We start from the raw sequence: 25,119 nt of genomic DNA, 5'->3' as shown, positions 1-25,119 counted from the left end.
AAAATCAAACTACTTAAGAGGATATTTATCTTTTTTAATAAAGCAGCACTGATCTCCCACTTAAAAACATCATTTTCATGTTCTGCCTTTGGATATTCAAGAATAGCTGAAGTGATACTTTCTTTAGGAATCTACTAATTCTACTACAATGGGCCGATGTTTTTGTTTTTGTTTTTTTAATTGGTAACATTTTCAGATGCTAGATCTAAAAGACAGCCTTGCAGAGCACCTGGGTGGCTCAGCCAGTTAAACGTTTGACTCTCGATTTCAGCTCAGGTCATGATCTCACAGTTCATGAGTCTAAGCCCGTCGGGCTCTGGGTTGATAGCATGGCACCTGCTTAAGGTTTTCTGTCTCTGTCCCTCCCCTCTTGCACTCTCTCTCAAAATAAATACACATTAAAACACACACACACACACACACACTCTCTCTCAAAATAAATACACATTAAAACACACACACACACACACACACACACACACACACACACACACACAGAAAATAAAAGATATACTTGCAAAAAGATCAAATAGATTTCCAATACAGAACAAAACGAGACTAGATTACCTTGCATGATGAATAGCTTTGGAAAAGAAATCCAACAATTTGGAATTCAATCCATCAGTTTGCGAACAGCACCCTCTGGCCACAGCATGAATTATTCTAGCCACTAAAACTCTATTAATGTCTTGTGCAGGTTTAAGGTACAGATTGAAGTACACAGAGAACAACTCTTAAAAAACAAACAAAAAAAACCATTTTAGTTATGTTATCAAAAAGAAAATTATCAAAGCATTTAACTTAAAGGTCCTGCTACAATTTAAATTTCAATAGTCCCATACAGACAAAAAGATTAAAAATTACACTAATTTACACTCAAAACAGTAAAAGCGTTCAATCAGTATTTAATGTTATGTTATGTTATGTAAACTGCCTTCAAGAGGAACAACCTAAGGCCACAGACCATGTGCAGCCGGCCCTCAGACAAGCTGTGGCACCTCTTCAATATCTACGTCCTTCCATGTAGGTCTAACAGAGCATGTGACACAGGGCACACACAATCTACTATTTTGTTTTAAAGCCGGTTGATTAATAACACGTGTAAAATATATCAAGAGCATCAAGAACCATGTCAAGGGGATAAAATTTTATTCTACTTGAAACCTAAGGAATCAGAATGCCAGTTTCCTGGGTGTTGGCAGAAGACAAGATATTCTTGATCCGAGAAAAAAGACAGTTTATTTCTCACAGCAATGACAATAGCCATAGGACCTTCCTTCTTACATAAATTCCTCAGCCCCGAAGGCAACCTGAAGAGGGACAAGGGACATGATACAAAAGTGAGCTACATTATAGAAGAGAAATCTCAAGCCACCTGTAACAAATGGGCAGCAAGCAAGCCTGTCCTTGCTCTGAGCCTCGGAGCCTCAGAGCCTTGCTCTGAGGAAGCCATCATCTCTGGCTTCCAAGGTCTGCTATACACACCTACTTAAAAAAAGGTCAGGATGGGGCACCTGGGGGGCTCAGTAGGTTGAGCATCCAACTTCAGCTCAGGTCATGATCTCACGGCTCATGAGTTTGAGCCCTGTGTGGGGCTCTGTACGGACAGCTCAGAGCCTGGAACCTGCTTGGGATTCTGGGTCTCCCTCTTTCTCTCTGCCTGTCTCGCACGCATGCTCTGTCTCTCTGTCTCAAAAAGTAAATAAACATTAAAAAAAAAAAAAAGCCAGGAATAAAGCAGCCAGTGTCTGCTCATAAGACACACAGAAACATTGAAATGCATTGAGAATCATCTCCCAAAACAATGAAAACCAAAGTTGCTAAAGCAGGATTTTCTTCCCATAAAGAGAAAAACACAAAGTCCTTGGCTGGTAAAGTAAGACTAACACCATGGGTATCTGCCTTTTCAACTGTATAATATCACATAATTCTGCAAAAATAGTTTACAATCAGTTATCAAACACAAAAGAATAAGGACGCTATAAATACCTCAAACATGATAGTAAACAAAATGATTGTTCAAATGATTCCTATTGCATCTGACACAAATTTATGCAACTCTACATCAGTGCTTCCCAAAGTTTCATCACGACATACAACACCTAAATGGTAAAACTGTGAGTTAATACACACAAACGTGGAGAAGAGAACACAGGAGTGGTTACCTTACTCTTATTAGTTGGTAGGTGCAGAGAGGTGAAATGAGAAAGCCAACTGTCTTGGATTAAAGCTCAAGTTTTAGGGCATTTATGTTACATCAGGGAAGTTGATCCCAATTCTCATAGCATCCCATATACTATCCTAGCAAGTGGTTGAAAAAAAAGTATAAGCCATCAACAGAAGTCTCAGAAGCAAAGAGTCCAACTTCTTCAAAAAAAGGCTGTAGGACATGACTCCAGGTGGATTCACTTCCTCCATGAATTCAACACTGACAGAAAAGCTCAAAGAATGAATAGTAAAGGAACATGATATTTAAAAGGACTTCTGGAGTTAAAAGTTTTAAATTAAATGTAGATTCCTTAGGACTTTATACATAGATACTCATGCTATCTGCAAACTGGAACAGTTTTCTTTAGTCCTTTCTAATCTGTACGCCTTTTATTTCCTTTCCTGGCCTAACTGCCCTGTCTAGAACCTCTAGTGCAAGGCTCAACAGGAGTGGGGAGGGCACACATCCTTGCCTTGTTCCCAGTGTCTTTTATGAATGGTTTTAAATTATCGATTCATAACTATTCAGAGTATCTATTTCACAGTGGGTAAGTTCTGATAGGGTGTGGTTTAAAGGAACTGGTCCAGAGGCATCTGGGTGGCTCAGTCGGTTAAGCGTCTGACTTCAGCTCAGGTCATGATCTCAAGGTTCCTGAGTTCGAGACCTGCATCAGGCTCTGCACTGACAGCTGGGAGCCTGGAGCCTGCTTCAGATTCTGTGTCTCCCCGTCTCTCTCTGCCCTTCCCCTACTCACGATCGGTCTCTCTCAAAACTAAACATTAAAAAAAAAAAAAAAAAGAAGGAATCCATAAAGGAACTGCTGCATTTAAATGCATAGAGTTGTCCATAGTATGTCAATACTCTTTTAATCGCTGCAAAACATGCAACTGTATCTATTTCCTTCCTCATATCAGCAATCTGTGTCTTCTTTTGTACGTAAGTCACTCCTGCTAGCGGTTCTAGATTTTCTTGACGTTGTCAAAGAATCAGCTTTTTATTTAATTAATTGTTCTCTCTTGTTTTTCTGTTTTCAATTCCAGTGATTTCTTTACTTCCACTTGCTTCAAAGAGTTTGGTTTTGTTTTTCTCGTTTCTTGAGGTGGAAGCTAAGGTTACTGATGTGAGACTTTTCCTCCTTCCTAGTATGGGCAGCTGATGCTGTAAAAATTGCCCTTTCCATATAACTTTAGCTGCATTCTACAAATTTTGACATCTTGTATTTTTTTTTCATTTTCATCCAGTTCTAAGTATACTTTGATGTCCCTGAAGACTTTTCTTTTGACCCATGAATTCAGAAGTGTGTTATTTATTTTCACAAAAGTACTATTGTGGTAGGGTCCCCTCCCTAAGGGGAGAAAAAAAGGGAGAGAAAACTTCAAGGTAACCTGGCTATCCGCCTGCGTGACAACATCCCTCAAGACCTTGTAAACTGAGACTACTTAATCAGACTACATGTTAATGTGTTACCTACCATATATGGGGAGACAAAGAAATAGAAAATGTATTTTAAAAAACTATGCCATGAGGGGCACCTGGGTGGCTCAGCCAGTTAAGCGTCCGACTTCGGCTCAGGTCATGATCTCACGGTCCGTGAGATTGAGCTCCACATCAGGCTCTGTGCTGAGAGCTCAGAGCCTGGACTGCTTTGGATTCTGTGTCTCCCTCTCTCTGACCCTGCCCTGTTCATGCTCTGTCTCTCTCTGTCTCAAAAATAAAACGTTTAAAAAAAAAAAATTAAAACAAAACAAAACAAAACTATGCCATGTGACGTTGAGTGCTCAGTTCTTTGGGTAGGAACCCAACTGAGTGGTGCTGGCACAAATAAAGTTCCTTCCTGGATAAAAAGCTTCCGTGTTTGGGGCACCTGGGTTGAGCATCTGACTTCAGCTCAGGTCATGATCTCATGGTTGGTTCCTGGGTTCAGGCCCTGCGTTGGGCTCTGTGCTGGCAGCTCAGAGCCTGGAGCCGCTTCTGATTCTGTGTCTCCCTGTCTCCCTCTCCCCCGCGCGCGCGTGCTCTCTCTCGCTCTCTCTCTCTCTCAAAAATAAATAAACGTTAGAAAAAATTAAAGAAAAAAGCCTCGGTGTCACGACTCTGCGAGAATCCTGAGGAAACAGGGTACTATGGTAGAATATAAAAAGACAGGAACAAATTTAGAAGGGGAGACCAGAACACAGCAGTGGCATTAAGTTGAGACCTGCAGGATGAGAAGAAACCAGCCATACAAAGGGTAGCCTCTAACAAGAGGAGGACACGTCATGAGGCAAGAAAGGGCTTGCACTCTCGAAACAGTGAGAGATGATCCGTAGCAGTGTCAGAAGGAAATACTAGAACTCTTATTTTTTAAATTAAAAGTAATTACAAATAAAAAGTTAAGCTCTACTGATGTAGAAATCAATAACGGCCATTTGGGAAGAGAGCTTTGGCAGCTTCTTATAAAACTAAACAAAGTTTTACCATATGATCCAGCAATCATACTTCTCGGTATTTAGTGAAATGAGCTGGAAACCTATCTGCACACAGATGTTTATGGCAGCTTTATTCATAACTGTCAAAGCCTGGAAGCAATCAAGGTGTCCTTCAGTAAATGAATGGAAAACTACAGTGTGGCACATGCAGCCAATGGAATATTATTCAGCGCTAAAAAGAAGTAAGCTACCAAGCCACGAGGTGGCACGGAGGAAACTTAAATGCATATTACTAAGTGAAATAAGCCAGTGTGACAAGACTATGTACTATGACCACATGATACCAATTACATCACATTCTGGAAAAGGCAAACCTAGAGAGACTGTAAAAAGATCACTGGTTGCTGGGGATCAGTGGGAAGGGAAGGATGAACTGATAGAGCACGGAGGATTTCTACGGCAGTGAAACTATTCTATGTGACACTATAATGGTAAATACCCCTCATTACACATTTGTCACAATCTATTGAACGGACGGCACCAGGAGTGATCCCAATGTCAAGTGTGAATGCCAGGTGACAGGAGGTGTCAGTGTGGGTGCGTGGACTGAAACAAATGTGCCACTCTGATGCAGGAAGTTGACAAGAGCAGAAGCCGTGCCTGTGTGTGAGGGTTCGCGTGGACTCTGTACTTCCTGCTCAATTTTGCGATGAATCTGAAATGGCTCTAAAAAAATGCAGTCTGTTTTTTAAAAAGTGTCTGGCTGGGGCGCCTGGGTGGCGCAGTCGGTTAAGCGTCCGACTTCAGCCAGGTCACGATCTCGCGGTCCGTGAGTTCGAGCCCCGCGTCGGGCTCTGGGCTGATGGCTCAGAGCCTGGAGCCTGGTTTCCGATTCTGTGTCTCCCTCTCTCTCTGCCCCTCCCCCGTTCATGCTCTGTCTCTCTCTGTCCCAAAAAAGTAAATAAACGTTGAAAAAAAAATTTTTTTAAAGTGTCTGGAGACCACTGGGTTAGAGAATCTGAATGAGGGCCACTGCAGCCAGAACACAGAGATCAGAAGGACGGGGGCAGACTTTTGGTCACGGTCAGAGAGGCAGGCAGAGCTACCCCGCGCTTCCAAGGCCGAGCAAAGGGGGAGTCGACATTTCTTGCCAGTTTTACAGGACAGCCACGAAAGGTTTTAACGTTTCTTCCTTCCTACCTCATTAGAAAACCTGCCCTCTTCCTTGGGACAATCCCAGAGCTCTTCCTTTGGAAACACTTATTCTCAGAAAACATAGCCCATTTTCCTGTGTATTCACACACTCTCTCTGCATGAAATCCTTCCGATTACATTTAGGTATACTCTAGTTACTCTCCTCTCTAGCAGGACCCCTCTTTCCCTTCACCTCACAACCAAAGCTTCGGAAAGCGTCGTTTTGCTAATCCATTTCCTCACTTATCACTCAAGCTCTCACACCAGTCTGTTACAGGATTGAACACCATCAACCAACTGACTCTAGTTGCCATTTACAGAACGAATCACCCATAACAGCAGATAGACATTCTTTTCAAATGCATATGGAGCATTCATCAAATTAGACTTTATCCTGGGCCCATGAAAGAAGTCATAATAATTATAAATATGTTATAAGAAGTATGTTCTCTGACGATAATGTAATTAGACTAAAAACCATAAAAGGGAAAATGAAATAAAAAATAGGAAAGTACCCCCCAAACAATTGGAAATTAAATAACACACTTCTAAATAATCCACAGGTCAAAGAAGAACTTTCAAGAAAAACAAATCTTGAACTGAAGAAAAATGAAAATGTAATAATGCCAAAATGCGTGAGATGTGACAAAGCAGTGTTTAGAGAAAAATTTATATTATATTAAATACACATATTAGGAAAGAAGCTCTCAAACCAATGATGTAAGCTTCTACGTTAAGAAACTAGAGAACAAATTAAACCCAAAATAAACATAAGGGAAGAATAATACCAGAAATCAATAATGAAAGAGGCAATACCAAATCAAGCCTACATACATTAAAAGGACAACAAGGGGGGCACCTGGGTGGCACAGTTGGTTAAGCGTCCGACTTCAGCTCAGGTCAAGATCTCACGGTCCGTGAGTTCGAGCCCCGCGTCGGGCTCTGGGCTGATGGCTCAGAGCCTGGAGCCTGTTTCCGATTCTGTGTCTCCCTCTCTCTCTGCCCCTCCCCCATTCATGCTCTGTCTCTCTCTGTCCCAAAAATAAATAAACGTTGAAAAAAAAAAATTAAAAAAAAAAAAAAGGACAAGGTAATAATGTTTAAGAACAACTTTACGCTCCTGCATTAAACAACTTAAAGTGTACAAATTCTTACACAAGTTATTAAAGCTAACAAAAAAAGAAATAAACTAAATATTCCCATAGCTGTTAAAGAAATTGAATTCATAGTTAAAAATCACCTTCCAAAAATAACCTTCAAATTCAATCCAGTAATACATAAAAAGAACAATACATCATGCCCTAGGAGGGTATGTCCCAAGAATGCAAGGTTGACTTAACTTTTGTATACCAAAGAACACTATGGTCAGCGTTAAAGCAACCCATGGAATGGGAGAAAATAGTCGCAAACCATATATCTGACAATCAGGGGTTAACATCCAGAATATGTAAAGAATTCCTACATTTCAACAACAAGATAACAAGCTGATTAAAAACTGGACAAAGGAGGCACCTGGGTGGCTCAGTCGGTTAAGCATCCGACTTTGGCTCAGGTCAAGATCTCACCGTTCCTGAGGTCAAGCCCCACGTCAGGTGAGCTTAAGCCCAGCACTGACAGTGCGGAGCCCATGTGGAATTCTCTCTCTGCCCCTCACTCTCTCCCTCCCTCCGTCCCACTCTCTGTCCCTTGTGGGATTCTCGGTCTCTGCCCCTTGCTCACTCACGCCCTTTCTCTCTCTCTCTTTCACTCACTCAAAAACATATAAATAAAATAGACACACAGATACATAGAATAAAAACTGGACAGAAGACAGGAATAGATACTTTTCTAAAGATGATGTGCAAATGGCCAATAAGTACATGTTAAAGTCATTAGAGAAGAGTCGTTAGAGAAATGCAAATCAAAATCACAATGAGACACCACTTCATACGCATTCACATTAGGAGGACTACTATCAAAACAAGAAAAAGAACAAGTGTTGGTAGTAAGAGTGTGGAGACACTGGGAACGCTTGTGATTGTGGATCTGTAAAACGATGCAGCCCTTGAGGAAAAGTTTTGTGGTTCCTCAATAAATTAAACACGGAGTTACCATATAATGCAGTAATTCTACTTCTGGATAAATACACCAAAGAACTGAAACAAAGGACTCAGGCAGCTCTTCCTACCCAAGGGTCCTGTTCTGTCCCTGTGCTTTAATAAAATCACCTTTGTGCCACCCTCCCCCCAAAAATAAAGGACTCAAAGAGCTATTTGTACGCTCATGTTCATAACAGCATTATTCACAACAGCCAAAAGGTAGAAACCACTCAAATGCTCAATGACAGATGAATAGATAAACAAAATGTAGTATATACACACAGTAGAATATTACTCAGCCTTAAAAAGGAAGTAAGTTGTGAGACACACTACGACATGGATGAACCTTGAAGACACGAGTGAAATGGGCCATTGACAAGAGGACAAACACTGTATGATTTCACTTACACGAGGCGGCCAGGGTGGTCAAACTTACAGATACAGAAAGCAGAATGGTTGCCAAGGGCTGCAGGAGTCAGTTTCAGTTTGGGAAGATGAGAAAAGTGTTGGAAATGGAAGGTTATGGTTGCACAACAATGTGGATATAATACGTAACGCCACTGAACTGTACACTTAACAATGGTTAAGACGGTAAATTTTATGTCATGTACGTTTCACCATTTGAAAAAATCATACTGAAGCTCTTCGTCAATAGGATACAGCAGAAAAAAATAAATAAAAGTCACACAGCTCAGAAATGAATGGAAAAAACACAGATACAGGACTGCCTAGAGACAAAACCCCACAGAAGCTAAAAAAGAACTCCTAGATCTAATAAGTGATTTTAGCAAGGTCCCAGGACACAAGATTAATACACTAAAATCAGTTGTACTTCTGTATGATAGTAATGAACAATACAGAAGTTGAAAATTTTAACATTATACAATATATAAACTATTGCTATATAAATCTAATAAAAATATACAAATCCTGTATGCTGATAACCATAAAACATTGACTTCTTGACATCAAAAAAGACCTATTACAATGAGCACTGGGTGTTGTATATAAGTGATAAACCACTAAATTCTACTTTTGAAATCAATACTAACACTATGTATTAACTAACTTGAATTTAAATAAAAACTTGGAAGAGAACAACAACAACAACTACAACAACAAAAACAAAGACCTAAACAAAGAAATACAACATGTTCATGGATTAGAAGACTCTACATGGTTAAGAAGTCTATTCTTCCTTAATTGTTCAGTAGAGTCCGTGCAATCCCTACCAAAATCCCAGCAGGGTTTTTTGTAGAAATCAACAAACGGATTCCAAACTTTGTATGAAAATGCTGGCTGGCTTCAGGCCATCTTCTCATCTCCTCAAAACTCTCCCTCTAAAAAGTCTCATCCCTAACCATGGGCTCCATCAACATCACTATTAAAGATGGGTTCTGAACATAAACTTCACTTCTTGAGCAAAGTCCTCATTAGAGAAGCAAGTTCTCATCAGAGGAGGGAGCTAACTAGAAAAACAATTCAACCAAGGGGCAGATGGTGAGAAGTGAAAGTAGTATGCTTAAAAATAAAAAGAGCGTTTCAGAGAACATGCCAGATGATGGAACCATACTTAGGATGCTACAGGAAGGACCACCTTTGTTTCCGTGAGACCTGTGGTTACATGTAATAATCTAAGATACACAAACCCTCTGAATACTTAGGATGGACCACTTTGGTCATAGAGAGGTGTATCACAGTATCCTGGATATCACTAGCCTATTCTCTATACGACTTGTTGAGGGTCGGATTTGGGACACAGCCTCCCTTATGTCCAGAACAACAACAGAGGCCCCAGATGACATCTAAGAAATTAATACAGCAGCTCAGAAGGCTTTCCTTCATGTGGGAACAGTAGAGTATAATGCAGAGCACTGATCAGGTCATGGTTTTACCATCCACATGTATCTCATTTTGAAACGAGAAACTGACGACAAATAATACAGACAAACATCTTTTCAGGTAGTCAGCAAAATTTATCTTGAATACTTACAATGAAAAATACCGAGCTTTTAGATTTTCAGAGGTGGTTGTATTAGACGACTCTGACATGGCTTAGAGTGGCTTCACTAAAGCCAAATCCCATTCTCACCCGCTGAACCCACTCAGCAACGAAAATGCTCCACCTCTGAAATCAATAAACTCAAATGTTTCAGTCTCTGACCCTAACTTCCTTCCTTTGTGGTCTCTACTAACTTTCACCTACAGGCTGTCAAAAACACTCGATTCCTCCCTGGCACCCACTCTCCTTATCTTGTAGTCACTGGGGCCTGTACATCCTGTGCTATTCGTGATGTGTGCTACCTTACAAGTGACCTGCTACAAGCCTAATCCAATGGATTCTTATGTGTTTTATCATTTCCACCACACTTAAAACGTCATCCCCCTTCCAACCTGAAACTCTGTTGCTTTCACTTCTACAACACCTCTCCCTACTGGTTTTCTTCTTTGTACTTTAATCATGGTGGGGTTTGGGTGTCATTGATCTGTGAAGTCACGGCTTCCAAACATATCTATGTCATAGTGTGTTAGAATTTTTGGTTTACTTGGTTTTTTCCTGCCACTGGCCTGTCAAGTTCTTGAGGAAAGGTATGGCTTCTTTCAATTCTGTAACTCCTTATCTATGATAGAGACAATAACTTCGGAAGTCCTTAAAAAATGAAACTAGGTGTTGGATTCTGTAACCATTTCATTTTACCAGGATACTGTGAAACGGCCAGGTCATTTGGGGGATACAGATTCTGACCAGCCTTTTAGTGACATTTCATTTCGCAGAAAAAATTCAAAAATAACAAACTTCGAAACATACCTAGCCACTGTTGCTGAGTTATTTCACACCAGTATTTTCTCACTGAAAGAATATCCTTGAGCAGTATGTTGCTGCAGTCGGCTCCATAAACAGTACCATTAAACGAATCTTTCACCGTATCCATGATGTAATTCAAGAGTTCTTGACATTTTAGTCTGGGTGCTCCTATTTAAAAATAAACAAGCAAGTAAATAAAAACGTATAAATCTTAAGACAAATAAGAACACCTTGGGGCGCCTGGGTGGCGCAGTTGGTTAAGCGTCCGACTTCAGCCAGGTCATGATCTCGCGGTCCGTGAGTTCGAGCCCCGTGTCGGGCTCTGGGCTGATGGCTCGGAGCCTGGAGCCTGTTTCCGATTCTGTGTCTCCCTCTCTCTCTGCCCCTCCCCCGTTCATGCTCTGTGTCTCTCTGTCCCAAAAATAAATAAACGTTGAAAAAAAAAAAAAAAAAGAACACCTGGAAGTACAACTATATAAATAATTCCATGTGGGAAATTACTATTAACCTCTTTCTCACAGAGCAGGGAGCAGCAAACTATGGCCCGTGGGCAAAATGCAGCCAGCTGCCTGTTTTGGGAAATAAAGCTTTACGGGGCCACAGCCACATCCATTCATTTCTGTACTGTCTACAGCTACTTTTATGCCACAACAGCAGAGCTCAATAACTGAGACAGACTAGAGAGCCTAAAAAGTCAAAAACGTTTACAGTCTGGTCCCTTGACAAAAGAAGTTTGCTGATCTCTAGGGGAATATATAGCAAAAACAATCATTCATCCTATCCTTAATAATTCACAGCTTCTGGAATTAGACCTAAAATGATCCAACGTTTCTTGGCACTTTTTAAAAAGAACGAATTCATTAGAATAACTTGAGATTGTAAGGAAGATATTTACACTAAAAATCAAATTACTTTCAAATCCTACAACAGCATGTATGGCATATAAGTATGTAAGGCAGTAATATTTCCTCTTTTATTTACTAGAGGTCCCAAAAATTCAGTACTAAAGGATATACTCTTAACAAAAGGATATTTAAAAACTGTTTCCTATTTTCAGCAAATCACACTGATGTTGCGGCTAAAATTTTATCCTATTTCAACATTAACAATCTTAAAACCACACATTAACATTTTTTTGTTATAAGCTATCAGCAGGTCGCAAATCATACGTATCTGATCATATTCTAGTTCAGCATTTTCATATGGTGACAACCATCAAACTACGGTAAATAAATACACACTGACATAATCGGAGTACTATTTTCACTTGTGGCCTATATTACAATTTTAGGCATCTCTGGCCAATCATGAAATGCACAATCCCACGATCCTCTGCTTTAACACCCTGTGTATCTTTCTCTTACGGTCCTTGTATCATTTTCTTATCCATAACGTCTGTTATAACACTCCTAAGGAATTAATTAATCTCTATATTGCAACACAACCCGGTAACTGTCCTAAATAGTGTTTGCTTAGTAAACATTTATTAACTGCATAAATTAATGTCAGGATGAAGTCACATTTCCCTATGGTCTTAGTCCCAACATATTTCCTTCCTCTGCCAAATTTGAGAAAGGCCTCAAGAATTATGCTGACATTCTCTTCTAAAAAAATCTGCCTCCAGAGGACAGCTAAGTTGGCTGAAAAAGATTTAAGGAACCTCATAGAACTTAACATTTTACAAATGTGCTTTGTGCAGAAGCAGATAAATGCCTACATAAAAGAATGAACAAATGCTTACTGGTTCCTTCCCAACTGTCTTTTTTCAATCTGTTTCTTTCGTCACACTTTGAATACCAGTGCTAACTAAGTCTGGCAAAGTCTGCCCATGTGTTTCAATTCCCATCAATTCTCTCACCTCTTTGAAAAACACAAAGAAGTGAGATGACATAATAGTAACACCCTACCTTTGTTCTGAGGTTAAAGACATTTAAGTTACAAAGTTAAACCTGAAACTGGGGCACCTGGGTGGCTCAATCAGTTAAGCATCAGACTTCAGATCAGGTCTTGATCTCAGGGCACATGAGGTCACGAGTTCGAGCTCCGCATCAGGCTCTGTGGTGACAGCTCGGAACCTGGGGCCTATTTCAGATTCTGACTTCCTCTCTCTCTCTACCCCTCCCTCACTCAACCCCCCCCCCATCTCTCCCCTTCAAAAATAAATAAACTTTTTAAAAAAATTCAAAGTTAAACCTGAAAGAAAAGGAAGCTTCAAATGAAAACAACCACTTTTCAACCATTTAAATGATCTTATATTGATAATTTTATCTACTCTTTCCTGTTAACAAAATATTGATACTTTCACACATTTTCAAATGTGATGTCCACTGTTAATTTTGTGACTAAAGGTCTTTTCACTCTAATGCAAAATTACATGCTGCAAACTTTTCTGAGGGGTTACAAATGGGCTTGGGTATCGTTCTCTCCTTACTCTCTAAGTACAGATTAAAATCTATTAAGAACCCAATGTCGGTAGCCAAGAAATCAAACTTTAATAAATGCAGGGCTATCCTACAGGGCAAAAGCAGGTGCAGAGTATTTCAGTGTAGCTTTCCTCTGTCCATGCTGGACTCCCTGACATGGGCTTGCCCCTATCCACACAACTGGCATCTCAGAGCTGGAAAAATAAATTTCTCCTAAACCACCACTTTTTAGACTCAAGTCTCATACCACCATTCTAAAATATCATTTGCTAACCATCTGTATCCTTCTACTTAATAACGTTTACCAACACTGGACTTTTCTGATTCTTTTTATTTTACTAAGTTCTTTATTTTAACTCCAAGATAGCCTACAGTGTCATATGTCTTTCAGGTGTCCAATATACAGTGACTCAATGGCTTTTCTGATTCTTAAATTAAACTAGGTATCGCAAAGCCACATTTTTTAAAATTTATTTTTAATTGTTTTCAGTTTACATCCAAATTAGCACATAGTGCAACGATTTAGGAGTAGATTCCTTAGTGCTCTTTAACCCATTTAACCCATCCCCCCTCCCACAACCCCTCCAGTAACCCTCAGTTTGTTCTCCATATTTATGAGTCTCTTCTGTTTTGTCCCCCTCCTGTTTTTATATTATTTTTGTTTCCCTTCCCTTATGCTCATCTGTTTTGTCTCTTCAAGTCCTCATATGAGTGAAGTCGTATGATTTTTGTCTTTCTTTGACTAATTTCACTTAGCATAATACCCTCTAGTTCCATCCACATTGTTGCAAATGGCAAGATTTCATTCTTTTTGATTGCCGAGTAATACTCCCATAGTGTATGTGTATATGTATATATATATACACACATATACACCACATGTTCTTTATCCATTCATCCTTCGTTGGACATTTGGGCTCTTTTCATACTTTGGCTATTGTTGATAGTGCTGCGTAAACACTGGGGTGCACGTGTCCCTTCAAAACAGCACACCTGTATCCCTTAGATAAATGCCTAGTAGTGCAACTGCTGGGTCGTAGGGTAGTTCTATTTTTAGTTTTTTAAGGAACCTCCATTCTGTTTTCCAGAGTGGCTGCACCAGCTTGCATTCCCAACAAAGCCACATCTTTGAAGAGTGAACAGAGTTTAAGCCCAAGAGTCTGTACACAAACATTTCTGCTTCTAGTTTTCAGGATTGTATGAAGCCCGTTTCTTTACATGAGCCTACAAGGATCCTGTGTTTTGATTCAAAAATATGAACTCTTTAAAGCATTCACCGCATCAGTTCAAAATGGAAATATGTGGCTCAACAGAAGCAAAAAAATCACAGTTATTTTCTTTTTTAATCAATAGAAGGCACAGTTATAGTTACGAGGGTGGGTTTTGACTGCCAAGAAAGCCACTGTGATCTCAAAATGAGTTACAAGTATAGAATAAAAGATATACGAGTCCTGCACTGCTCTGTACCAATCAGAACATACCTATAATTGAGTCCCACATTTTGAGAGAGAATTAAATTGAAGAAAATTCAGAAGAGACTGACACAAATACTAGGTCATACGAGCTGAAGGAAGTTTATCTGTTTAGCTTAGAGAAAAAGCCTCAGAGAAAATGTCATGGCTAACTTCAAATACCTCAAAGGATACCATTTTGAAAAAATTTATTGGGATCTGTCTTTATTACCTGAGAAGGCAGAAGCAATAAATAACAAAGGGAGACAAGTTTTTACTACCATTAAAGCTATTCAAAGATAGCAAAAAAAAAAAAAAAAAAAAAGCCTCAAAAGGTTATGTTCATCATTAAGGCCACCTAAGTGCTAAGAACAAATAGAGGGGGTCCAAGAAGAAGAACGGGCAGCTGGAATAGTAATTTTTAATCTTTGAATCCAGGCACTACCATTCCATGCTTGCATAAATTCATCCAAATAGTTAAATCTATAGTATTAAAAACCATGATATGTACTAGAGATTAGAGTTAGCATCAACTATTACCTCAACACATTACAACCAGATTCAGGCAACAGTAACTCTTAATAAACCAGCTCGTTACAACTAACAACAGCACTTACTTTTATTCGCACATTTGATGAAGTATTTGACCAGACTACTAATTTCTTGCATCTTTTTCTGCCTGGTGGCTTGTGTTGAGGCTGATACACCTGCTTTTGCTGTTCTCAGACATTCTGTTTCTTTTTGAACATATTTCTGTAAAAATCTTCGAGAAAACAAAGTAGAATTTCAGAAAACTCATTAAATGCTTAAATTATTACAACAGTTCAGGGCGCCTGGGTGGCTAAGTTGGTTGGACAGCTGACTGCGGCTTGGGTCATGATCTCATAGCTCGTGAATTTGAGCCCCACATCGGGCTCTGTGCTGACAGCTCAGAGCCTGGAGCCCGCTTCGGATTCTATGTCTCCAACTCTCTCTGCGCATGCCCACCCCCCCCCCTGCCACTCACACTGTCTCTCTCAAAAATAAACATTAAAAAAAAAAATTATTGCAACAATTCTAAAAAGTCCTTATGCCATTATACAGAGAACAAGCCACAATGTGCCATCAATGTACCAGCTAAATAAAACAACTTTCTCTTTCAAGGCCTAAGCCCCACCACACCCGCTTAAAGTCTGGTCTGGATCTGGAGCCTCCGTGATTTTCTGTTGCTTTCCTGCTTGCTTTCTCACTTTATTATTAAAAGCTTACAATGGTTTTAGGGCTCTTGATTCTTTATTGCCTGTTATTCTGTACAACCCACACCTTTCCTAAGCAGTTGGTAACACCTCTACCTTTGGAATAAAGGCGGCCTAGAAAATATTCATGATTAGCTGAAAGTGCCAAGTGCATCTCTGACCTATCTGAACAGTTTACGCAAAAGTCATCTTTAGATAATAACTATAGTTGTGGTATTTGAGATAAACTAACCAGAGGAAGACAAGTATGCATTTTTCATGTTATCTGCATTGAAATCTGTAAGTCATTCCAGTACCAAATACGCAGTAAAAATAAAAGTGTTCTTTCTAAATACTAACAACTTCCTTGACTGAAAATGTTGTTTCATGTTTCCCAGTATTCTCTATTAATTTAAAATATTTCACTCATGTGCCCTAAGTCTTACGATCTATTTCTAGTTACAGACTTCACAGTTAAAAATTATATTTTAATGTAAAAAAGCATCAATTCTGTCTGCCACTCCAGTCCACTAATCAATTCTGTCTTTCCAATGCCTGAATCCTGAATTTTGTTTGTTATTGTTAAAATTTAACATATGGCAGTTACTTAGAACAATATAGATGTAAAAATAACAGGGGTGCGGATGGGACTCAGTCAGCTGAACATCCGGCCCTTGGTTTCAGCTCAGGTCATGATCTCATAGTTCATGGGTTCAAGCCTGGTGTCAAACTCCACAAGCACTGACAGCGCGAAGCCTGCCTGGAATTCTCTCCCTCTCCTTTTCTCTCTGTCCCTCACTCTCCTGCATGCTCTCTCTCTTTCTCTCAAAATAAATAAACAAGCTTTAAAAGATGCAAAAATAATAAAGTACTTTTTATAACTTAATTTTATTCTCGAATTAGGAATAAAGAATTTTGAACTAACTACTATGAAAGGAATTTTCTCTAATCTTTTACTTATTTATTTATTTTCTTGAGAGAGAAAGCACCAAGTAGGAAACAGTAAAGAAAGAGGATTTCGCCAAAGTCAAAAATCAACTAAATCTGCATAGCGCAGAGCCTGACATGGGGCTCAAATTCATGAAGTGTGAGATCATGACCTGAGCTGAAACTGAGAAACAGACGCTCGACATACTGAGCCACCCAGGCACCCCAGAATTTTCTCTAATCTTGAGTGAGATATGTCTAAGACCTTTTATTGATCAAATGACTTAAAAAATGTAACTTTTTCTACATGAACATCCTTTAAAACTTATGTTTCAGATGAATATTAAGCACCAATTTTATATACAAAGCACAACTCTATATAGGGAGCAAAGTAACACCTACATACACAAAAATATCACAACAAATAAAAATGAAAGCAAAAACTAAAGACGCTAAAATGAAATTAGAATGGAATACCTAAAAACAGCATCCCAATTCAAGTATTTCCCTTGTTTGGAATCTGAATGTCGATCTAAATGTTGAACGGTTTCAGGATCCCGGATAAGGCGCTTAAATTTCTCAACTTCTTTCTGAAAATGAAGAAGAACATGGTAATGGGTTGCCAATCACACACCTGCTACAAGGAAAGATAAAATTTCAGGAATTTACTACCCTTCGTTCTGTAGCTCTATCGTGTTCCAATTGACGACAGCAAATAAGCAGATCGTTAAGTGCTAGACTCATGGTTCAGAATTTCAGAAAACGTCACTGTAAAAAATACGTACATGCAAAATTACTTTAGACCTTCGGATTGTGGTATTAATACATAGGCATGTCAAACTATACAACTAGAGATATAATGTGCTCAAACATACAGTGGTTTTTCTTAACGTTTCCATGTTCAAGTAAGATTTTCTTAAAATATATCAAAACAAAGCTTCAAACATGTAAATTTGTGTGCAGCAGTGGGATAAAAATAGAAAACATGTAATTTATTGTTCTGAGAACTTTTCTTTTTTTTTTTTTTAATTTTTTTGTTAATGATTTTGTTTATGTTTGAGAGACAGAGACAGAGCGTGAGCAGGGGAGGGGCAGAGAGAGGGAGACATAGAATCCGAAGCAGGATTCAGGATCTGAGCTGTCAGCACAGAAGCCAACATGGGGCTCGAACTCAGGAACTGCGAGATCATGACCTGAGCTGAAGTCAGACACTTAGCCAAGTGAGCTACCCAGGCGTCCTGAGACCTTTTCTAGGAGACATGATACTTCTATTTTTTTTTCAATATATGAAATTTATTGTCAAATTGGTTTCCATACAACACCCAGTGCTCATCCCAAAAGGTGCCCTCCTCAATACCCATCACCCACCCTCCCCTCCCTCCCACCCCCCATCAACCCTCAGTTTGTTGTTTTTAACAGTCTCTTATGCTTTGGCTCTCTCCCACTCTAACCTCTTTTTTTTTTTTCTTCCTTCCCCTCCCCCATGGGTTTCTGTTAAGTTTCTCAGGATCCACATAAGAGTGAAAACATATGATATCTGTCTTTCTCTGTATGGCTTATTTCACTTAGCATTACACTCTCCAGTTCCATCCACGTTGCTACAAAGGGCCATATTTCATTCTTTCTCATTGCCACGTAGTACTCCGTTGTGTATATAAACCACAATTTCTTTATCCATTCACCAGTTGATGGACATTTAGGCTCTTTCCATAATTTGGCTATTGTTGAGAGTGCTGCTATAAACACTGGGGTACAAGTGCCTCTATGCATCAGTACTCCTGCACCCCTTGGATAAATTCCTAGCAGTGCTATTGCTGGGTCATAGGGTAGGTCTATTTTTAATTTTTTGAGGAACCTCCACACTGTTTTCCAGAGTGACTGCACCAATTTGCATTCCCACCAACAGTGCAAGAAGGTTCCCGTTTCTCCACATCCTCGCCAGCATCTAGAGTCTCCTGATTTGTTCATTTTGGCCACTCTGACTGGCATGAGGTGATATCTGAGTGTGGTTTTGATTTGTATTTCCCTGATGAGGAGCGACATTGAGTATCTTTTCATGTGCCTGCTGGCAATCCGGATGTCTTCTTTAAAGAAGTGTCTACTCATGTTTTCTGCCCATCTCTTCACTGGGTTATTTGTTTTTCGGGTGTGGAGTTTGGTGAGCTCTTTATAGATTTTAGATACTAGCCCTTTGTCCGATATGTCATTTGCAAATATCTTTTCCCATTCCGTTGGTTGCCTTTTCGTTTTGTTGGTTGTTTCCTTTGCTGTGCAGAAGCTTTTTATCTTCATAAGGTCCCAGTAGTTCATTTTTGCTTTTAATTCCCTTGCCTTTGGGGATGTGTCGAGTAAGAAATTGCTATGGCTGAGGTCAGAGAGGTCTTTTCCTGCTTTCTCCTCTAGGGTTTGGATGGTTTCCTGTCTCACATTCAGGTCCTTTAACCATTTTGAGTTTATTTTTGTGAATGGTGTGAGAAAGCGGTCTAGTTTCAATCTTCTGCCTGTTGCTGTCCAGTTCTCCCAGCACCATTTGTTAAAGAGACTGTCTTTTTTCCATTGGATGTTCCTTCCTGCTTTGTCAAAGATGAGTTGGCCATACGTTTGTGGGTCTAGTTCTGGGGTTTCTATTCTATTCCATTGGTCTGTGTGTCTGTTTTTGTGCCAATACTATGCTGTCTTGCTGATTAAAGCTTTGTAGTAGAGGCTAAAGTCTGGGATTGTGATGCCTCCTGCTTTGGTCTTCTTCTTCAAAATTATTTTGGCTATTCGGGGCCTTTTGCGGTTCTATATGACTTTTAGGATTGCTTGTTCTAGTTTCGAGAAGAATGCTGGTGCCATTTTGATTGGGATTGCATTGAATGTGCGGATAGCTTTGGGTAGTATTGACATTTTGACAATATTTATTCTTCCAATCCATGAGCACGGGATGTTTTTCCATTTCTTTATATCTTCTTCAATTTCCTTCATAAGCGTTCTATAGTTTTCAGCATACAGATCTTTTACATCTTTGGTTAGATTTATCCCTAGGTATTATATGCTTCTTGGTGCAATTGTGAATGGGATCAGTTTCTTTATTTGTCTTTCTGTTGCTTCATTATTAGAGTATAAGAATGCAACTGATTTCTGTACATTGACTCTGTATCCTGCAACTTTGCTAAATTCATGTATCAGTTCTAGCAGACTTTTGGTGGAGTCTATCGGATTTTCCATGTATATGATATTTCTATTAAAACGTAAAAGATAAATAGAAGACAGACAGGTCAAGAACAAGGAAGAGGGCACCCAAGGATTTAGCACTTTAACAGCAGCACCCTTTCTTATATGTAGCAATGTGTCATTTGTTGAGCCAAAAGTTTAATTTGCTGTGCTCTGGAATTGATAGCTAGGAGGTTATCAGAGCTGGCAAACCTTGCCTAGCACTTAAGTCTCAACTGGCTTGATGGTTCTCATTTAAAAAAAAATTGTTTTTAACATTTATTTATTTTTGAGAGAGAGAGACAGAGCATGAGTGGGGTTGGGGCAGAGAGAGAGGGAGACATATAATCTCAAGTAGGCTCCAGGCTCTGAGCTGTCAGCACAGAGCCTGATGTGGGGCTTGAACTCACAGACAGTGAGATCATGACCTGAGCTGAAGTCAGATGCTTAGCTGTGCTGACAGCTCAGAGCCTGGAGCCTGATTTGGATTCTGTGTCTCCCTCTCTTTCTGCCCCTCCCCTGCTCATGCTCTGTCTCTGTCTGTCTCTCAAAAATAAATAAATGTTAAAAATTAAAAAAAAAAATACTACAGAGATATCCCTTGCAAAAGTCAAAAATCAACTACATCTTACTGGGCTTGAATGCCATTGCTGTAGCTCTCCTCTTAGGTTTTTGAACATAATCAAGCCAACCTCTGATGACCTTTAAAAGAACTCATATAAGAAAAGCATTTCGTGTCATTAATTTTGAGTCACTTTACAAAGAAGCTTCGTTTTTGTTAGACTATAAATATTTACAAAGAAAATATGTACCTTTTTTTGTGTATTACCTATCTCAAGAGGCAAGGGGGGGGTGTCCTTTACCCATGCATTCACATAAATTCTACTCATTCTTTAAAGATCAAGTATGTTTCCCTGCTGCTATTTCACTCACAGGATCTTAAAACCGGAACTGAGAGAACACGTCCAATCTTCGTACAAAGAAATCTCTCCTACAAAATTATTTCAACACTCTTTTAACATCCAGTGAAGGCACACTACCTAATGAGCCTACCTATTTCACTGGTAGAAAAGTCTAAGTCACTTCTTCATTTTTATTCATTGGTTGTTCTGACTCTTTTATCCCTAGTACAACCTCCTCTACACTGCTGTGGATTACAGGATGTTATTTACTTGACAGTCTTATTTGTTTGGTCATAAACTTCTCGAGGAAAACAACTATTATTTTCATGTTCATGCTATTTTCATTTCCATTCCTCACAATTTTATCTAGGACTCTTCCCCCTTCTTACTCACTCTTAGCTTAAAACCCTCTTGGAGTCAATATGGAAAACAAAACTGGGATTGTAACCAATGAAAACACCTTAGCAATAGCCAAAGAACCATAAAGGTAGGCACATTTATTTCTAGATATACTAAACATGTTGTTTGTAACGTAAAAAAAAAAATCACATGTTTACTGACCACGTGACACTTCCAGGAAGATGTAGCCCTCAAATTTTCTTTTTTAAAGCTGTGATTTTTCTGCTGGTTTCTTTCTATTTTTCTCTCTTCCGTTTCCCAAAAATGGATTACTTTCAAGAAAACACAACAGTTCAATCAGGAAATGTTCAATCACTGATACATGCAACATTTACTGAGCAACTACTGTGTTCGAGATACTATGTTACGGGTAAGAGACACAAATCCTACCCTTGTGGAGTCAGAAGTGGTGAGGGAGAGTGATGACAAACGAGTACACTGAAAAATAAATGTATAATTCCAAACTGATATATGACTCAAAGGAAACACAATATACAATAACAATGGAGAAGATCACTTTTGATAAGGTGCCAGGGAACACATCCCAGCAGAGGTTACAACAAAGCCAAGATCTGAAAGGGTGCCAATCAATGAAACAGCTAGAGGGCCAACATTTCGGTGGAGACTAGTATCACCAAAAGGTCTTAAAATGGAAAAGTGCATGGTATGTTGGAGGAAGTGAAAGAAAACCAAAGAACTACAAAGCAGTCAGCTACAGCAAGAGAGTCAACAGATCAGGTAGAATTTGATTAATACATTCATCCAGAACTATCTACATTCCACTACCAACATGCAGTTAAACAATACACATTTCCTAAGCAACAGCCTCTGAAATGGCAAATCCAATGTCCCTTTTTAGATCTCCATCAAGTTGGTCCCTTTACAGAATTTGACAATGATACCTACACCCCATCTTCCTGCATACAATTCTGCCCTTGACATGCCATTCTTTCCCGGTGTAATAGTGTGGGCTCTGTACTTAGATCATACTGGTTCAAATCCTCGTCATGCCATTTACAAACTGTATAAGCCTGAGCAAGATAGCTATTTCCTCTAACGTCAGTTCTGTCAACAATAAAATAAAAAACAATACCAAAGGTATTGTAAGGGTGCCTACTTCAAAGGTTTTGTAAGGGTGCATGTGCGTGTTTAACACAGTGCCTGGAACACAGCAAATGCCCAAACATTGCTACCAATTATCATCATTCCCTTTGTTTCCTTAATCTTTTTTGCTGGCTCTTCTTCCACCCCACACCTGCAAGAGGATCTTTGTGTCCTTACTTCTCAACCTATGCTCTCCCAGGGTTGTCTCATCCATCCCTAAGACCCCACCATGCTGAAAACGCCCACATCTTTCATTCCACGCCAGACCTCACTCTTGAGCTTCAGAAACCTTCCACACTTTATGCCTTTACATGCATTTCCCCTTGTCTGCAAGGCACCTACCATACCCCTCCGGGGGCAACTGAACAATTGGAGGTCTTACCACACAACCTCATTTGCTCCTCCGCCGTCACAGTTCTCTCTCAGATTATCCCCCTGAGCTCTAAGGGTCCTTTTACTGTCTGTGCCCAGCGGGGCACACGGGTAGCGGCTCGGTCCTTTGAGCATGGGGCGCTCGATTTCTTTTTAGGTCATGATCCCAGGGTCGTTCGATCCAGCCCAGCGCTGAGCTTGGAGCCGGCTTGGGATCCTCACTCTCCCTCCCTCTGCCACTCTTTAAAAAAAAAAAAAAAGTCTAAAATTTCTCGGTACCCGGCAAGAACAGCAGCGAACGCTCTTGAGTGCTCACCACAGGCCAGAATAATCACAAGGGAGGCTGTACAGCGCGGTTGCAGATGTCAGCCAGAATTCCAGCTCCAGCAAAATTCCACACTCCGCGCTCCAACGCACGCCAATCTAGTTTAAACCTCAACAGATGCTCGTAGATCAAATCTAATAAAGAAGAGGGGGGGCATGATTAGTCAAGTCATTTAGTTACAGCTGGTCCATACGGGGACAGAGAAAGGGGACGCGCAGGAGGGCTCAACGCGGCATTTGGCAGGAGAGTCCCGGCTACTAACTCCGCTAAGTTCGCTACGGGATCGCAGAGAGAGCGGGAGAAAAGTGCAGCGCGGAACAATACGCCTCTAGAGAGCAGCAGGGCAGACCGGCCATCATGGGGGTGGCACAAAATGGCTTGGACGCCCCTCAAGTACCCCCACGCAGAAGCCGCTGCCTGCTCGCCGCGCACCTACCGCTGCACTCGAACGGCCAGAGTGCAATTTCCCAAAGCGGAGGCGGCGGCTGCAGCCTAAATCCCGCTCCACTCGCCTTTCCCCGCGTCCAGAGCGGCTCCAGCCGAGTAGACACCCACTATTCCCGCTTCCGGTTCAAACGCGGCGTGCCCGCACAGCCTGGGTCTCCGGAGGAAGAAGTCAGAGTGACCCAGAAGCGGGCACGGTCTGCCCATGCGCGACGACCCCCGCACGCTCTCCGCCTCCTGCCCTCGCTCCCCTCAAAACATTCGGCTCGTCTGAGCGAACGCGCCTGCGCGTCGTCCGCCAATGGCATGCGAACTTGAGCTCTCCGCTCGCCCTCCGACTTGGGCTCCGGAGTCTCATCCCACCTCCTCGCCGCCTTCAGCCCCACCCCTCCTAACGCGAGGACGGAAGTGACGACAGTTCCGACGGGAACGGAGGCGGGTTTCATTTCGGCGCCTTTCTTTCTCCGGCGGAAGCGATTGGCGGACGTGGGGCGAAAGAGGCGGGCCAAATTGCCGCGGGTTCGGTGCCGCCACTGGAACCGGGAGATGCGGCGCAGGAGCTGTCGGTGTGTGGGCTTTCACCTGAGTCTCGTCTCCTGTTGCGGTTCCTGCTGCGGCTTCGGTCATGCTGTTACCTTCGGACATTGCGCGGCTGGTTCTGGGTGAGTGCAGGCACGGGAGGGACAGTTAGTGGGCCAGGCAGAGCAGGACGGAACGACCTTTGGGGCCAGAGGTTCTCCCGGGGCGGGGAGGCTCTGGGGCTTTGCCTCCGCGTTTGCAAGTTCTGACCGGCGGCCGTTCTCCCCCAGCCGGGCTCTCCGACCGCTTAAGCCTCTTTGTGTGGATGCTGCGCTCCCCGGAGGCTGCGTGGCGAGGGGAGGGCCCAGGAGAAGCCCGGGCGGAACACCTGAGGCCCGGATTCGGAGGGGGAGCCGGGCCTGCAAGCTTCGTTGGGATCCCTGCAAGGAGCCTTGTGGACGAGACGGACGGACCCACGTTGTAATTAGGAAAAATGAGGACGTCCCTGAGCCACCCGGTCGTGCAGAAAGACCTTCCCGACGCCCTATTCGTCCCTCGCCCTTAGAACTACGAATGTGGGGCGAACGGGGGTGATCTTGCCTCCCCATCCCTCACCCTCCCTCCCCGCAGTTAGTGGTCCGGCACCGAGGTCTGAAATGCCAGCTGCATGTTCTAAAACAGGACGGGCGAGCAATTTCGCAGAGGAAATGCCTTCCAGTTGAACGTTTTCTAGCTCTGATGGTTAGTGTTTTCCTCCATTTGAGGACGGTCGGTTCAGCGGGCCTGTTGTCAGGGCGTATTGTTTCTGTGGGAAACGGGTTTTGTTGTTGTTTGTTCCCAAAAGAATGGAGAGGGTCGTGCTGCTGAGCACCAGATCTGTGGGAAGCTCAAACCCTCAGATCCCGAGCCAGTGGTTTGCAGACCTCATACGCGACACCCCTGAAAGTAAATGGTAAACATCTGTGATGAAATTTCCCGTCGTGTCCACAGTAGTTGCTATTGTTACCTTATTGTTAGAAAATCCCATTAGTCTTACTTTTTTAAATACTCAGCCCTGCCCAGAAAAACAGGCCTTCGTGCACGGGGCTTTTGATGAGCACATTTTGCAGGAAACAGGAGAGACTAACGGTTGCACGGCCCGTTTTTGGA

General features: G+C 41.3%; 2 protein-coding genes across 6 annotated transcripts in view; one reads left to right on the top strand and one right to left on the bottom strand.

Moving 5' to 3' along the window:
- ATM (ATM serine/threonine kinase) overlaps window positions 1–23,785 on the bottom strand; it is a 131,838-nt gene extending 108,053 nt beyond the window's left edge. For 2 of the 4 annotated variants that reach the window (XM_047070390.1, XM_047070391.1), the window contains exons 1-8: window positions 23,444–23,782; window positions 22,999–23,141; window positions 21,369–21,478; window positions 17,383–17,478; window positions 17,188–17,300; window positions 15,187–15,332; window positions 10,699–10,863; window positions 568–733 (exon numbers count right to left, since the gene is read on the bottom strand). In XM_047070390.1, coding sequence (XP_046926346.1) covers window positions 568–733; window positions 10,699–10,863; window positions 15,187–15,332; window positions 17,188–17,300; window positions 17,383–17,454 — 662 coding nt within the window. In that variant the 5' untranslated portion in view covers window positions 17,455–17,478; window positions 21,369–21,478; window positions 22,999–23,141; window positions 23,444–23,782. Of the gene's footprint in view, window positions 1–567; window positions 734–10,698; window positions 10,864–15,186; window positions 15,333–17,187; window positions 17,301–17,382; window positions 17,479–21,368; window positions 21,479–22,998; window positions 23,142–23,443 lie in introns of all 4 variants that reach the window. The other 2 variants (XM_047070393.1, XM_047070392.1) reach the window with 2 other exon arrangements.
- A 205-nt stretch (window positions 23,786–23,990) lies between these two features.
- The window catches only part of LOC124505112 (protein NPAT), a 53,805-nt gene continuing 52,676 nt past the window's right edge, over window positions 23,991–25,119 (top strand). For both annotated transcript variants that reach the window (XM_047070903.1, XM_047070904.1), the window contains exon 1: window positions 23,991–24,113. In XM_047070903.1, coding sequence (XP_046926859.1) covers window positions 24,077–24,113 — 37 coding nt within the window. In that variant the 5' untranslated portion in view covers window positions 23,991–24,076. The remainder of the gene's footprint in view (window positions 24,114–25,119) is intronic.

Source organism: Lynx rufus, unplaced genomic scaffold, assembly GCF_022079265.1.
Source record: "Lynx rufus isolate CCGP_SWC_20201006 ecotype Redwood Valley unplaced genomic scaffold, mLynRuf1.p SCAF_9, whole genome shotgun sequence".
In the NCBI taxonomy this organism is placed as follows: Eukaryota; Metazoa; Chordata; class Mammalia; order Carnivora; family Felidae; genus Lynx; species Lynx rufus.
Note: the sequence above shows the minus strand (reverse complement) of the source record. Positions and strands in the feature narration are given on the sequence as shown.